Raw genomic sequence first — 14923 nt, forward strand, 5'->3', positions numbered from 1 at the left:
TCTGTTTTTAACAATACATTTGACTCTAATTATTAGAATATTATAAGACAGTAAATTATAAAATAAATAAATATAACTAAATAGCAATTTACACTTCTGGTTAAAATAAGATTCCGCTTCTTTATTTGAATGTAATCTATTATTAATATAATATATTATATATAAAAATTTAGAATATTATATATTAAATATTAAAAACAAACAGAAAGCAAAAACAGTAACTTTTGTTGGTCTTTATTATTTTTGGTCTTGATTTATTGTATTAATACAATCTCTTGTTGAAAAACAAAATAAAACAAAAGTTATGATTTATTTGTTACATCATCTTAATAAGTACAGTACATTTGATCAGGTGTGAAACTCAAACATCAGATATCTGCCATCATATATAAAACAAAACAGGATTGCTTTTAGTATTTAACTGCTTTACATTGTTGAACCTTTCTATTCAAACCAAACATTATCACAAGTCACTAATAATATGCATCATTTAAACCCAATTGTTCTATTACTGTTCAAAGGGTACAAAAGCACTAACGACATATGTACAGACAAATGTTGTGAACAAAGATCTATTTCATTTCGATATCAGATGTCGGCACTGGCTTTCGTTCTGCTTTCTTGCTTTTCCTATGAGTGAAAAGAAACATTTTAGATACTTCCTCACAAAGATCAAGTTTAAACAGGGGGAAATGACTGTAAATGGGCATTTTGCTGTCAAAATGTCATCTCTTGATACTTACTTTTGGAGCACAAACACCACAATCGCAGAAATGACAGCACCAGCGAACACAATCCCACCCAAAACCCCCACAATCAGCCCTGAGAGAGGAAAAAAGGCATTATGAAAACATGTTTATGGACTCTTGAATAAAGGACGAACGATGAAACGTGCAGCTCAAGCATCAGCAGAGCTTGTAGGACAAACCACAACAGTAGCAACAATTAAAATATGAAAATATAAATAGTTAGTGAGTTTACCTGCATCAACAGTCTTCTCATCAGGGTTTGGCAGGTCTGCAGCTCCCAAAAGCCTTCCGGACCGTGCTGTAAAAATACATTCACACAGTCAGAACAGACTGTCCTCTAGTGGACAATACATGAACACACACTGAACATGCTGCTGAACATTGTAGGCAATGATGAAAAACCTAAAAGAAATCATCTTATATTTTTACCATTCAAAATAGTTGTTTTCTATGTGAATATATTGTAAAATATAATTTATTCTTGTGATCAAAGTTGAATTTTCAGCATCAGTCTTCAGTGTCACATGATCTTCAGAAATCATTCTAATATGCTGATTTGCTGCTCAAGACACATTTCTGATTATTATCACAATGTTGAAAACAGTTGATATTTCTGTGGAAAGCCTATTTTTCAGTATTCTTTAAAGAATAGAAAGTAAAAAAAAACAGCATTTATTTGAAATAGAAATCTTTTGCGACATTGTAAATGTCTTTACTGTCACTTTTAATCAATTGAATGCGTCCTTGTGTCACAATGTATCATTACTTTAAAAATCAAATCAATCAATCGATCATGTGAACTGTAGTGTATCCCAAGCTCCTTATAGATACTCCAAGTCATTATTTTCACAATTGGTTGACTCAAAAAAGCCCCTATTTTTTATAGCAGTAATGTTTAGGACATCCTCTTCTTCTTTGTGGTACTGTGTTTATTTAACATTTAAAACGAGGCTTTATCGGTTTCATTTACTTGCATCAGTCGATGTGGAAGAACTTATGAAAGATGTGGGAACTTACAGAACAACTTACAACCACCAACTGTTTGCTATCTTCAAAGAAACCCCCCTCTCTTTATATATCCGAAGTTTAAACTGTTGTAAAGACACTAACAACTAATAAACTTCCAGTGAAACTGAGGGGTTGATTATTAACCCATGTGCACTGTCAGAAAAAAGGTACAAAAACTGGGGCGCTACTCTTTCAAAATATACACTTTTGGTACTATTCCGTACATTTTAGGTACTAATATGTACTTTTAAAGTACTAATATGTGATTTTTAAGGTACTAATACACTCTTAAAAATAAAGGTGCTTCACGATGCCATAGAAGAACCTTTTTTTTTTCTAAATGGTTCCATGAAGAACCTTTAACATTTCTGTTTCACAAAAGCTTCTTAGCGGCAAAAGAAGGTTCTTCAGATTATAAAAAGGTAAGAAACTAAGAGATGGTTCTTTAAAGAACCTTTGACTGAATGCTTCTTAGTGGAACCAAAAATGGTTCTTCTGTGGCATCGCTGTGAAGAAGCTTTTAAGCACCTTATTTTGAAGTGTGTATGGAGGAAAATTAGGTGTACCTTTTAGCTTTCGCACCTTGTAGGATATCGCAACAGTGACACCATTGTACCTTTTTTCCAGAGTTGAGTGGTTTCATGTTATTAACATTATACTGATTAAAAATGGCGAAATGAGACTTAAACTGACCGAGACACATGTTCTGGCAATCCTCTCGGGAATCAAAACGGTTGCCGTTTCCTCGGCAGCCTCCATATAAGAACATGCGGCAGATTTTCTCTTCATTGTCGTAATAATACATGGGAATGATGGCGAAACAGGTGCCTTGGTCCTTTGGCAGAGAACAGACTTTATCTGAGGGACACGAAGGAAAAAGCGTGAAGCATCAGTCACTCATGTCAAATCAACAAATGCAGTATTTACTAGTTCATTTACCCTCATCCGGGTAGATTTCGTCTGCTTTGGGTAAACATGCTTTCACACAGTCTTTATCGCTGTTGAAGCGGTTGCTGTTGCCGCCTCCGCCTTTATAGAAGAACGGAACGCAGTGCTGTAACTGCGGATCATAGAAATATTCCAACAGCTTGGCTTTTCCTTCTCCTTCATCCCTGGGCTCTGTGCACCGTGGGCCTGAAAAAGACAAAAACTCATTATTATCTCATTAACTTCGTCAAAGCATTTGGACACACCGAAAATGTTTTTAATTTCTAAAGGCTTCTAAATGCGCTATTATTTTAATATTAATTTATCAAATATTTAAATATTTAAAAAAAGTTGCATTTGACAGTAAAGTTTTTTTAAAATACATTTGTATTATTTTAATAATAATTAAAATATTTTTTCTGCATTTGACAATAAAGTTTATTTTATTTTTTAAATGCATTTGTATTTAATAATAATTTAAATATTGAAATATTTGTTCTGTGTTTGACAATAAAGCTGCTTTAATAATTATTTAAATATTTATTCTGTATTTGATGATAAAGTAGATTTTTAAAGATGATTTTAATGATAACTATTTCAATATTTGTTCTGTATTTGACAGTTAAAAAAAAACCTAATAGTTAATTTAATAATAATTTAAATGTTTGTTCTGTATTTGACAATAAAGTTGATTTTATTTTTTTAAATAAATTATTTTTATTTTAAGAATTTAAATATGTGTTCTGTTCGACAATAAGGTTGATTTTATTTTGCAAAAAATATTATTGTAATAATAATTTAAACATTTAAAAATGTGTTGTGTGCTTGACAATAAAGTTGATTTTTTTATATATATTTTAATAATTACAATATTTAAATATTAAAAACAATAATTACAATTAAAAAGTAATATGCAAACAGCTCAATCAGAGCCATTTGCAGCACATTAGGCATAAGATTAAAAATAAATGTGTGCATATTGTGAATGAATTTAATGAACTTGATTTCACTTCCCTGATGGCCTTCGGTGAGCTCACAAATATCCTCAAACACAGATTATGATCAAACGTGTAGCTTTAACAAGTGTGTTAGGTAGTCGTAGAACGGTCATGTAGGCTATCAAAATAAAATTAGTTGCAAATAGATCAAATGCATTACTTTACAATAAACTGTAGCTATTTTTCTGCCATAATTAAGAATGAGTGTGTCCCCAAACTTTTGAATTGCAGCGCACAAATTGTTAAAGGCGACAGGGATGTCTATTAGAATGATTATCAATATTATCCAGACACTTCCTGTAAAGAAAGCATGTATAATAACTCACCCACTGATGAAGCAGAAGCGCCTCCGAACCCCAGAAGCAGCAGAAAGAGTGTGGATCTCCTCATGGTGGGGTTTTTCAGATTGGACTGGGTTTATTCCAGTGAAGCTCCAGCAGCGGCTCGTTCTGCTCGACTAGCTCAGCTCGAGTCCTTTAGACCCTCTTATCAGCTCCGTTTTTATGATCAGGGTGTGTTTCTCTCACATTGAGGCCAGTTTCTGCCATAAAACCTGTCGATGACTCCTCTTATGGTCTTATGGTTAACCTCTTATGGTCTCGTTGCACAGTTTCGAACTGAAATAATCTAACTACTCTCCCAGAAACCTGTTCATGATTGCACATAAACCTGAGAAATGATTCATTTGAGGCAGTAGGTGAAGTTTGTGATACAATAAACATATTTCATTTGAAAACATTTGATATTTTATTGAACTAAATGGCAAGCAAGGTCTCATTCCGAACAACAAAACATTAAGTCTGATAAATATTAAATTATTATTTTAATATTTTAAATAATATTTTAAATATAAATGTTCACAGGACAAACAGCAAAACATTAATTATGATAAATATTTAAATATTAATGTTCACAGGACAAACAGCAAAACATTAATTCTGATAAATATTAAATTATTATTTTAATATTTTAAATAATAATTTAAATATGAATGTTCACAGGACAAACAGCAAAACATTAATTCTGATAAATATTAAATTATTATTTTAATATTTTAAATAATAATTTAAATATGAATGTTCACAGGACAAACAGCAAAACATTAATTCTGATAAATATTAAATTATTATTTTAATATTTTAAATAATAATTTAAATATGAATGTTCACAGGACAAACAGCAAAACATTAATTCTGATAAATATTAAATGACAATTTTAATAATATTTTAAACATTGCAATAAAATGTGTATTAATTCTAGTAAATAATAAATTATTTTAATAATGAAATATTAATGCTCACAGTACATACCACAAAAAACATTTTGATAAATATTAAATCAATATTTTAATACATTTTTTTTAAATATATAAATATTGAATTAAAATGTGTATTAATTCTGATAATAAATTATTTTAACAATAATTGTAATCATGTTCACAGGACAAACGACAAAACATTAATTCTGATAAATATTAATGATTATTTTAATGATTTAAATTTAAATATTGCATTAAAGTTGGTATTAATTTTGATAAATAATAAATTAAATAATTTAAATATTGCTTTAAAATTTGTATTTTAATAATAATAATTTTCAGTAATTTAATCATTAAAACTCGAATGTTGCGCTTGGACCATTTTGGGAGAAAAATGATGAAAACAGGCGAGAGCTTGTGCGCAGCTCCTTAATATTGAGTTCTGATTGGCCAATCGCTGTCATTTAGTTTGTTAATTATTATTATAGAGAAGATTAATATTTCATTTGTAGGACAAGTTGTAGGCCTACATAGCATACTAATCTAAAGGGGATGGTAAGGCAGATTTTACAGATTAGATGCTTTTGGTCATTTTATTTATTTTTTTAACAAGGGGGATCCCGTACTCAATTCGAGACCTGGAAATATGCATATTTTATTGGGAAACGTTTTTTTTTTTTTGCTTGTTTCAATAAATCTCATCAAACTAGCGAGCTAAGCCAGTAATAGTACTGACGGTGTTGTATGAACATGGTTGAAGGAGCGAGAAGTGGAGAAACAGACAAACCGATTCAATTGAGGGAGTCATTTTGAAGTAATTTCAATCGACTCACTATCAAAAACCAGTTCAGAAGTTCAGTCGAATTTCAACATCACTAATAATGATAAATAAAAATAAAAAAACATTAATGGGTGCAGGGATTAAAGTGTTCCGTCAGTTCACTTGCTTCATTCCTGAATGAATCAGCCGTTCGAACGAATCAATTGAATGAATGATTCAGTGATAGAAGCAGTGACTTGCCGCCACCTGCTGGCGGATTTAGTTTCATTTTTAGCCTATAATTTCAGTTATTTGAATCATATTTCTGTATTCAAAATTGTATATTTAAAACATTAATCTCCACATGAATTTATGAATGTAATTGCACTCATTCTACCTCTGAGCCTCATTAAACATCTGAAAATGTACTCTGTAGTACAAATTAAATTATTAATACTAATTTCATATGATTGGTAACTTATTTGTCTTATTCTACATATTGTTTTAAATAGAAATTTTAAAAAGCTTATAAACATAAATGTTTGAATTTGACAGATGAAAATGATACATTACAAAGGTAAAAAGAAAATACTCCTGTAAGTCACTTTAAGGAGTCAAATGTCAGCTCGTATTAGGAAGGCTAATTTTTTTATCAGAATTTTTGATTATTGATCAGAAGGTGCTCCTAAATTTTGTAATTAGGAGGACAAGCGCTCCTGATTACAAGAAGAAAAACACTGCTCTTAAACTGGGGGCTGAGGAATGGGGTTTGGTCGAAGAAACATTTTCAGTCAAAATATTTTTTTTGCTTTAACCCCTGCAATATAATAAAAAGTAGAATAAGACAAATAAGTTACCGATCATATGAAATTAGTATTAATAAATTAATTTGTACTACAGAGGTGGCACAGAAGAACACAAAAGTGGCTTGTAGGTACATTTTCAGATGTTTAATGAGGCTCAGAGGTAGAATGAGTGCAATTAAATTCATAAATTCATGTGGAGATTAATGTTTTAAATATACAATTTTTAATACAGAAATATGGTTTAAATAACTGAAATGATAGGCTAAAAAAAGAAACTAAATCCGCCAGAAGGTGGCGGCAAGTCACTGATTTTATCACGGAATCATTCATTCAATTGATTCGTTCGAATGGCCGATTCATTCAGGAATGAAGCAAGTGACTCTCTTTATGAACTGACGGAAATCCGTCGTAGCGACGGAACTGTAATCCCTGCGGGTGAAACGGAGCTTTTCGAAACTCTGTTAAACCATTGCTTCGCAAAATGATTCACTGTTTCGAAGCGCTCCAATCGGATCGCATATCGCGAATAATTTGATTCAGATCGGGACTTCGGAGCACAGATCGCGATTCACATTCTTTCTTTCCTTCTTATTAAACAGTACAAAACATCAAACCATTAAGGAAGTACAGTTATAAAAACAAAAAGAGAAAATTAAGAAAGTATTTACATACGAATCCCTTAAGAACAGTAACCATGGTTTTATTATGGTAAAGGTGTAGTAACCATGTTTTTTGGCGTATTGATTATGTATAACCACAGTTTTACTACAAATACCATGGTAAATCTATGGTTAGTGCAGTAAAACCATGGTTAATTTGTGGTTGCCATGGTTTAACTGTTTTTTTTTGGTAAGGGATGTGTTGCCAGGTTAACAAAAATGTAATAAATCATAGGATGAATATAAAGATGTAGTCAAACAAACTAAAGAAACCATATTTAAAACAGAAAGAAGTCACTTACAGCATTGCCAGGCAAGTGAATCAAACCTACACCCTTGTTAAACATTTATATATTGCATTAAAACATTTATTTCAATAGAAACTTATTTACAGACGTGAATATTTTGAGTATTTAGAGTTCTATAGTGTAAAAAATGTAAAAAAGGTAATAAAATAATTTTTAATGGGGTGCCTCATCATAAATATTGGCTGTACTTAGTTGCATGTTCTAAAACACAGGTAGCCTATAATTCATTATTATTCACTATATTAATAGTTTTATTACTTGAAATAGCAAATATTTCCATCTTAATGTCGTATCGTAATTCAAACGCTTTGCTTAGTCAGGTATAGTCGTAGTACAGTTGAGATATGAGCAATCATAATCCCACAGCTCATTTCTCTGCACAATACTCCCTCATTAGTCGGATCGGTGTTGACATAATGAAGGAATGGGTTCAGCGCGTGTTTTGCAACTGAAAGCAAAACAGATCCGGACGGGGAACTGAGTGCTGTGGAAAAACACTCTCGAAGGACGATCTGGGAGTTTTAATGAGACGCAGAGGAATAGGAAGCATTCTGATGTACCATAACAACACAACCAGTAAACATCTGCTATTCTTCCAGTAACAGGAGAGAATATGCATAGATTCCTATATCAACGAGAGCATATTTATATAAATAAATAGATTCTTATAAAAGCAGCTGTACAAAAAAGAAGGAGCAAAAGCATTCTGAAAACATGAAAATTAGCTGATAATATCATCACCCTCAGGCCGTCCAAGATGAGTTTGTATCTTCATCAGAGAAATGTAGCACTGCATCAGTGTCTCAGCAATGGATGCTCTGCAATGAATGGGTGCCGTCAGAATGAGAGTCCAAACAGCTGATAAAAACATCACAATAACCCACACCACTCCAGTCCATCAGTTAACATCTGGAGAAGACAAAAACTGAAACAAATCCAGCATTAAGACATTTTAACCTAAAATATTAGCTAAAATATGAGTCCATAATCCATAACAATGCTTCCTCCAGTGAAAAGTGGTCTGGTCTGAATCAGGAGAGAAATCTGCACAGATCAAGCACCGTTTACAAGCCAAAACAGCTCTAAACAAATATGTGTCTGGATTTTGATGTGAGAGACAACAGGAGATGCACTTTTTCACTGGAGGAAGCGTTATTATAGACTAATTTTAGCCAGAAGCAATGGCTTGAAGTTAAAAATGTCTTAATGATGGATTTGTTTCTTACAAACACACAGCTTTTGTCTTCTCAAGACATTAACTGATGGACTGGAGTGGTGTGGATTACTTGTGGATTATTGTGATGTTTTTATCAGCTGTTTGGACTCTCATTCTGACGGCACCCATTCACTGCAGAGCATCCATCGCTGAGACACTGATGCAGTGCTACATTTCTCCAAATCTGATGAAGAAACAGACTCATCCTAATCTGGAATGGCCTGAGGGTGTGTAAATGTTCAGCTTTTTTTTTTTTTGGTGAACTGTTCCTTTAAAGACACCACCAGTCAAAAGTTTGGACACATCTGCTCACCACCACATTATTTAAAAATAATAGTAAAACTGCATTAAGTAACTTTTGACTAGTTGTGTGGGTTGTTGACCTGAAAAGACACGTTTAAAGCTCTCGCACACAATTGCATAAGAATGTTCTGGCTCTTTTCAGTGTTGGTTTCAGCAGCCCTTGGGAATTCATTGGAAGCGCCACGTGATTCTCAGCCTTTAAAGTTCTGGAAGATATCGGCCACCTCCAGCCAGCTCCGGAAACACGCCAGACCCTGCTCCCGGATCTGCTTTCGGCCTTTGTCTGTGATCACCTGACCATTCTCTTTCACGATGACCAGCTTCGGTACGGCTGTGATGTTGTATCTCTTCTTCAGTTCACTGGAAAACAGCAAAAACACGTCAACACCACAAACACATGAACTTCAGATCACACAACTCACAACACAGAGTTATGCTTCGTAGCTAGTTTACACATAATATATACATTTAATACAATATAACATCATATCATTTTTTTTTCTGAAACAGCTTTAAATGTGATTTATTTCAAATCAACATAATTTTGACCAAACAGGAGTTGTTGCCATTTCAAAAGATAATGCAATAAAACAAAATGGTAAAATGCAGTACAAAAAGTCTAGCTAAAAATAATAGAGGAAATCAAACCACACAGATATTGTTGGAAATGTAAAATGTTTAATGCAATAAATAGTAAAAATAGTAAAATACAGTACAAAAAAGGGCTAAAAAATAAAGGAAATCAAAGGAACTATTGTTTTGACAAAACAAATAGCTGCTGATTTAAGGTGTAATGCAAAAAAAAAATAAAAAAATAGTACAATACAGTACAAAACCATCTAAAAAATTCTAGTTAAAAATAATAAAAGCTTTGTTTTCCATGCTGTTTTTCAAAATTATTAACAATATAATAATTTGTATTTATATTGACGGATATTACACTATATAGCAATAAATTGCAATTTTTATATAATATATTATATTAGCATACACACACTCAAAATCATGATTTAAGGTTTCCATGCTGTTTTTCCCAAAAATAAATAGAACAACAACATGTTTATTTATAATATTTGGTAACCATAAATATATAGTAATAAATTGCGATTTATATAAATAAAATGTATACATATTTTAAATTTAAAACGTATAATGCAATAAAAAGTTAAATATGGTACAATAAAATCTAAATACAAAAAAGGAAGTCAAAGGAACCATCATTTTGACCGAACAGAAATTGTTGCCAATTTAAAATATATAATGCAAATGCAAAAAAAGCTAAAAATAATAAAGTCATGTTTCCCATGCTATTTAAACAGAAAAATGTATGTGTATATATATATATATATATATATTTATTTATATTTATATCGACTGATATTACAATAAGAAATAATAATAGCACTTTTTTATATATTATATATCTACAGATGGGTAGATTGATCAACAAGTCTACTTTGCAGTGTTTCAATTTAATATGAAATCATAAAAGCTGCATGTAAAATAATTATAGAAGATTTCGCCAACATGTAGATGGAGTTCAACACATTTTGCCCAATGAATTTTAACTAAATTGGATAAATAATTACAAAATAATTTTACAGAGAAGTGCATTACATATTTTAGACTTGAGCATAATTAGAGCTAGCTATAGCAATTAATTATTAAATAGACTTTTTTTCCCAAATGACTTTTCCAGGCTTGAAAATCATTTTTTTCAATTCCCTGGTATTCCCATAACCTGATTAATGCAATAACATGGCACACACGTGCAGTGAAAATACACAGACTGTCTATTTATAACATAATCCTCCAACTGTGTGTGTGTGTGTGTGTATTAAACCTCTCATCAGGGACAGACTGAAAGCTGTAATGAAAGGTTGCTGTGGCAGATGCACAATAACTCATGCATGCATCCAAACGCAATGCAACTCACTGTTTGTAGAGATCCGTCCAGGGCAGAGCCAGCCAGTCACCGTGCATGTCATGATAGTACTCCACCATGTCTTCTGTGGATTTATCCGAGGATATGAAGACGATCTCAAACTGTGCAGGAGGCTCTCTCTCCTCCACCAGCTCGGTGTAGAAATCACACAGCAGCGGGGTGAAGTCTCGACACGGAGGACACCATGCAGCCGAGAAATACAGACCGACCACTTTATTCCCGAGCGCTTCCTCCGGATCCACCAGATCTCCTTCTTTATTCACCAGAGTCCGGCCTGAAAACACCTCGACCATCGCTCAGGAGTTTCTGTCCACCTGGATAAAGTGCCTAACTTACTGTTCAAGTCTCAAAAAGTGTGGAAAACACCTCTGCTCAATGTTCACTGCGCACTCGAGCGAGTCCTTTGACAGCGTCGCTCGTATTTACAAAGCGAGTTCGGCTCATGAATATTAATGACGTACCGTGACGTTCGACTACTGATTTGCTGACAGCGGCGTTGGACTGCAGACGCTGATCAGATGGTTTAGCTCATGAATATAAATTAGGTAAGCAGTAGACGCTCAGGGAAGGTTGCCGAGCAACGTAAAAGCTACGTAATTAATATTCATTAGATAAGGGTACGCCGCAGTACGATTCGTCTGCTTAGTGTAACGGACAGCTGAGTCAACCAATCAAGATTGAGCGTGTAAGTAGAATGAATTCCTCATTATTGGAAAAAAGTTTGACCAATTCTAAAAAGTTCTAATTACCCTTAAATACATTATTTAAAGTAAAAAGAAATGAAGTAGCCTACAGAAATTAAAGTGAACGTGCTGTTCAGCAGATGCCCGGATTCAACAATCATTAACGATAATCTCAGGTAACGTTAATTATTGATATTAGCCATTACCTTAATAATACAATGTCTGAGAATCGAAACGTTTCTTTAACTATTTGAATAGAGCTTGTATTTTCCAATAAATTATTTTAAGGATAATATAACTAAGAGACTTTAAATGTAAAAATGTTGAGGTGCAAAACCCAATTTAAATTGTACTTTTTAAAAGTTTTTCTTATTTATTTTTATAATATTATTTAATAAAATTCAATTTATTTGTTAAATTTAGCTTGAATACTTTTTCAGATTTTTCGGCATAAAGAGGCAGTCATTCGGATAAAGATTCAGACACACACATTCACATTAACTTTTTTTTTAATCTTATAAGGATAGACTTACATAAGAATTATAAAAATTACTTAATGAATTAAGTAACAGGTTTTAAAATGCGTTTATACTTAAATGAAAATAAAATGAACTATCTACATGTAAAAAAAACAAAAAAAAAACAGATTCGGTCCAATAGAAGCCATTTACCTATACGTGAAAGAACATGAAATTTGAACTATACATGTATCTGCAACAATCATCAAATTGCACTGCATTTTTGTCATCTTTTCTCTTTTTTTATACAAAGTAATTAAAGAGCAACAGCATCTTAAAGGGACCATACGTTCAATTCTCTCCACGTAGTTTAAAGTGTGCGTTTGCTCTAATTCTATATCTACACGCTTGAATTAGATATGCGATATTCAATACACGCACACATTAGCCCGCTCAACATATGTGATCTCGTCCCGATTTCGTCGCGTAAGGCCTGTTTCTTCGTTAAATATGGCACTCTTCATAGAAACGTAGTAAGTTTGTCCTGTAGCAGAACTGTGTCAAAAGGATATGATCCCTCAAATGCTGTTTTTAACACTGGTTTCTTGCCTTGGATTGGCACGCCACACAACACCAGTGCGTTTGTTCTTATAGAGCACAGCAGAAAAGAAAATACTTAGTTTAACGTTTGTTTTTACTTAGAAATGGATTCAAAAACCGTCACAATTAGCAACACAAACAAACTTTCATTTAGGGAATGAATAGCCGAAATAAAAAGACAGGTACACATGCATCACACTAACGTACGGTAACAACTCTACTCGTATCATGCAAAAAGAACGGTCTAGTTTGCGTCGCGTTTTTATCTTTTTGAAATTTCCCACGTCGACCCGACATCAAAACACAGTACAATACTACAGTAGGTACATGTAAAAGGCCAATCCCATGAGTATGTCTTTCTGAGGGGATCCGTTTGCATATTGACACGTCCGTTGTCCACTGGATAAGACACGACTCTAGCGACGGTGAGCTCATGTGGCCGTCTCGCAAAAGTCACTTAGCTCTCGTTTGGAAAGGAGAAGTAGATCAACGGTCCCGGGACGAAGCTTGACCTCTGCGTTTGGGCCGCTGATTTATTTGGTAGGCCGAGCGGGTCGCCCGCATTAAGGTTTCAAGGGCAAAACATGGAGAATCATGAATATCTTTACGCACTTTGCTGGGTGAAGCTTATGAAAAAAGCATCGGGAAATGTCCAGCTCACATTTCACCCCAAAATCATAAGAAAAGGTGTATGCATATAATGTGTTTCAAGATTTTCATTATATATATATATATATATATATATATATATATATAATTTCATATGTGTGTCTTAAACATCTATCATTTTTAAAGCTTTTTTTTTTTTTTTTAATTAACAGTTGTGTATATATATGAAAATGTCAAAATAAATATGCATAATATTTTGTGGTAATAGTCAAAGACAATTTAGATTATTTTTATTTTTGCATTTTTATGACAATAATGAAAATGTCAAAATATTTGTTAACTGTCATGAAAAATCATTTATATTTTTATCATGCCACTTTTAAAGTCTTTTGCATGACAACTATATATATATATATATAGCCTTTTATTCATGATAGTGAACACAATATTACACATTTTTACTGCCATTTATTAGCCAATTAACATGTTTAAACTCCCAATTGTCATTACTGTAATGTCAAAAAATATAAGTAAAATAATGCATTAATTTATTACAGAAAGATTTAGATTTATGGTGATTAATAAAAATGTGTGCCTGGACAGGATTTTTACAGTAGTACATGTTGCTTTGCACTAATGTATTTTTGCATTAGGCAATGACAATTTGAAGAAAAATGTGCTTAAATGTCTTGGAAAGAAATACTTTTTTTATTTCCAACATACAATGCCTAATTTTTTCATTTGATTTTGGAGTGAAATCTGACCTGTGCATTTCTTCGTGTCGCCCTTCTAGTGTTGTGCATCGAATGCAGTAGACAGCGGCTTGAGAACAAGAGAAACGCTTCATGTAAGTGTGAAAACAGGAACGCTGTGACCGGAAGCACCACAAAATAATGCAAAACACATGTATCTGCGAGGACTTCTTCAAACAACGTAACATTCCTCGGAGGGGGCCTTCGGGTCGTTTCGTACAAGTCTAATGGGAACACACAAACCTTCAGACAAAACACACATGTAAAAAAAATAATAAAACAGTGAAGTCAATATCGAGGCACAGACGTTTAGGCTCGCAGAGAGGCAAAGCGACAGAGAAATCTCCCCAAGGCTGATGAAAGAAAAACAACGCAAAAGTCACGGGGTGCAAAGAAATTCCTGAATACTTTCTTCGTTATTGCATCAGCGTTTTCTAACCGGTACGGGATTAAACACTTTGTGCGATTAGTATTGTGTAACATCTCTAAATACTTCGGGGCACTGGGTAACCGTATGATTTTTAGTGCTAAAGAGCCAAAATCATGTGCTAAGACACAATAAACCCATTAATCTACACCAAGAGAAAATGTCCACACTATGCAATATGATACAATTAGTGGGCATTTTGTATATTTTAAGTATAGCCCATTAAGTAAATTAAGTGAAATAAACTTTAGATCAATGTTAAATCAACGTTCGAAATATGAAATTCAAAAACATTTTTCATTCATTGAAAACAAACAGGGGAGCAAAACAACTCTCTAAATTTAGTGCTTAAAATAATAAAAGCTGTATTAGAGTTTACTCATGGTAATGATATATATATATTTAGATGTGTATATATATATATATATATATATATATATATATATATATAAAAAA

At 32.7% G+C, this 14923-nt stretch overlaps 2 protein-coding genes and 1 long non-coding RNA gene across 3 annotated transcripts; 1 reads left to right on the forward strand and 2 right to left on the reverse strand.

Annotated features, from left to right (window-relative positions):
• Positions 1-236: 236 nt before the first annotated feature.
• tfpil (tissue factor pathway inhibitor-like) lies at positions 237-4204 on the reverse strand. Its single transcript, XM_016456784.1, has 6 exons — positions 4009-4204; positions 2697-2891; positions 2451-2615; positions 982-1047; positions 744-822; positions 237-630 (listed from the first exon to the last, which is right to left on the reverse strand). Exons 1-6 carry the CDS (start codon positions 4070-4072, stop codon positions 573-575), a joined length of 627 nt encoding a protein of 208 aa, XP_016312270.1. The 5' UTR covers positions 4073-4204; the 3' UTR covers positions 237-572.
• A 4783-nt stretch (positions 4205-8987) lies between these two features.
• On the reverse strand, positions 8988-11600 carry LOC107665774 (nucleoredoxin-like protein 2). Its single transcript, XM_016456785.1, has 3 exons — positions 11424-11600; positions 10930-11265; positions 8988-9353 (listed from the first exon to the last, which is right to left on the reverse strand). The coding sequence occupies exons 2-3, from the start codon at positions 11229-11231 to the stop codon at positions 9185-9187; spliced, it is 471 nt and encodes a 156-aa protein (XP_016312271.1). The 5' UTR covers positions 11232-11265; positions 11424-11600; the 3' UTR covers positions 8988-9184.
• On the forward strand, positions 11549-14197 carry LOC107665775 (uncharacterized). Its single transcript, XR_001631594.1, has 2 exons — positions 11549-11623; positions 14082-14197. It is a non-coding gene; the product is annotated as an uncharacterized LOC107665775 (long non-coding RNA).
• Positions 14198-14923: the final 726 nt, after the last annotated feature.

This window comes from Sinocyclocheilus anshuiensis, unplaced genomic scaffold (assembly GCF_001515605.1).
Source record: "Sinocyclocheilus anshuiensis isolate Anshui unplaced genomic scaffold, SAMN03320099.WGS_v1.1 scaffold743, whole genome shotgun sequence".
In the NCBI taxonomy this organism is placed as follows: domain Eukaryota; kingdom Metazoa; phylum Chordata; class Actinopteri; order Cypriniformes; family Cyprinidae; genus Sinocyclocheilus; species Sinocyclocheilus anshuiensis.

What these genes read in the sequence shown, in the direction of transcription:
- LOC107665774 (XM_016456785.1), bottom strand. Translation starts at nt 11,231, where the DNA reads ATGGTCGAGGTGTTTTCAGGCCGGACTCTGGTGAATAAAGAAGGAGAT. An exon ending in TGGACGGATCTCTACAAACA is followed by an intron (nt 9,354 to 10,929) that starts GTGAGTTGCATT and finishes GCTGTTTTCCAG; the next exon opens with TGAACTGAAGAAGAGATACA.
- tfpil (XM_016456784.1), bottom strand. Translation starts at nt 4,072, where the DNA reads ATGAGGAGATCCACACTCTTTCTGCTGCTTCTGGGGTTCGGAGGCGCT. An exon ending in CGCTTCTGCTTCATCAGTGG is followed by an intron (nt 2,892 to 4,008) that starts GTGAGTTATTAT and finishes TGTCTTTTTCAG; the next exon opens with GCCCACGGTGCACAGAGCCC. An exon ending in TTGCCAGAACATGTGTCTCG is followed by an intron (nt 1,048 to 2,450) that starts GTCAGTTTAAGT and finishes GTATTTTTACAG; the next exon opens with CACGGTCCGGAAGGCTTTTG.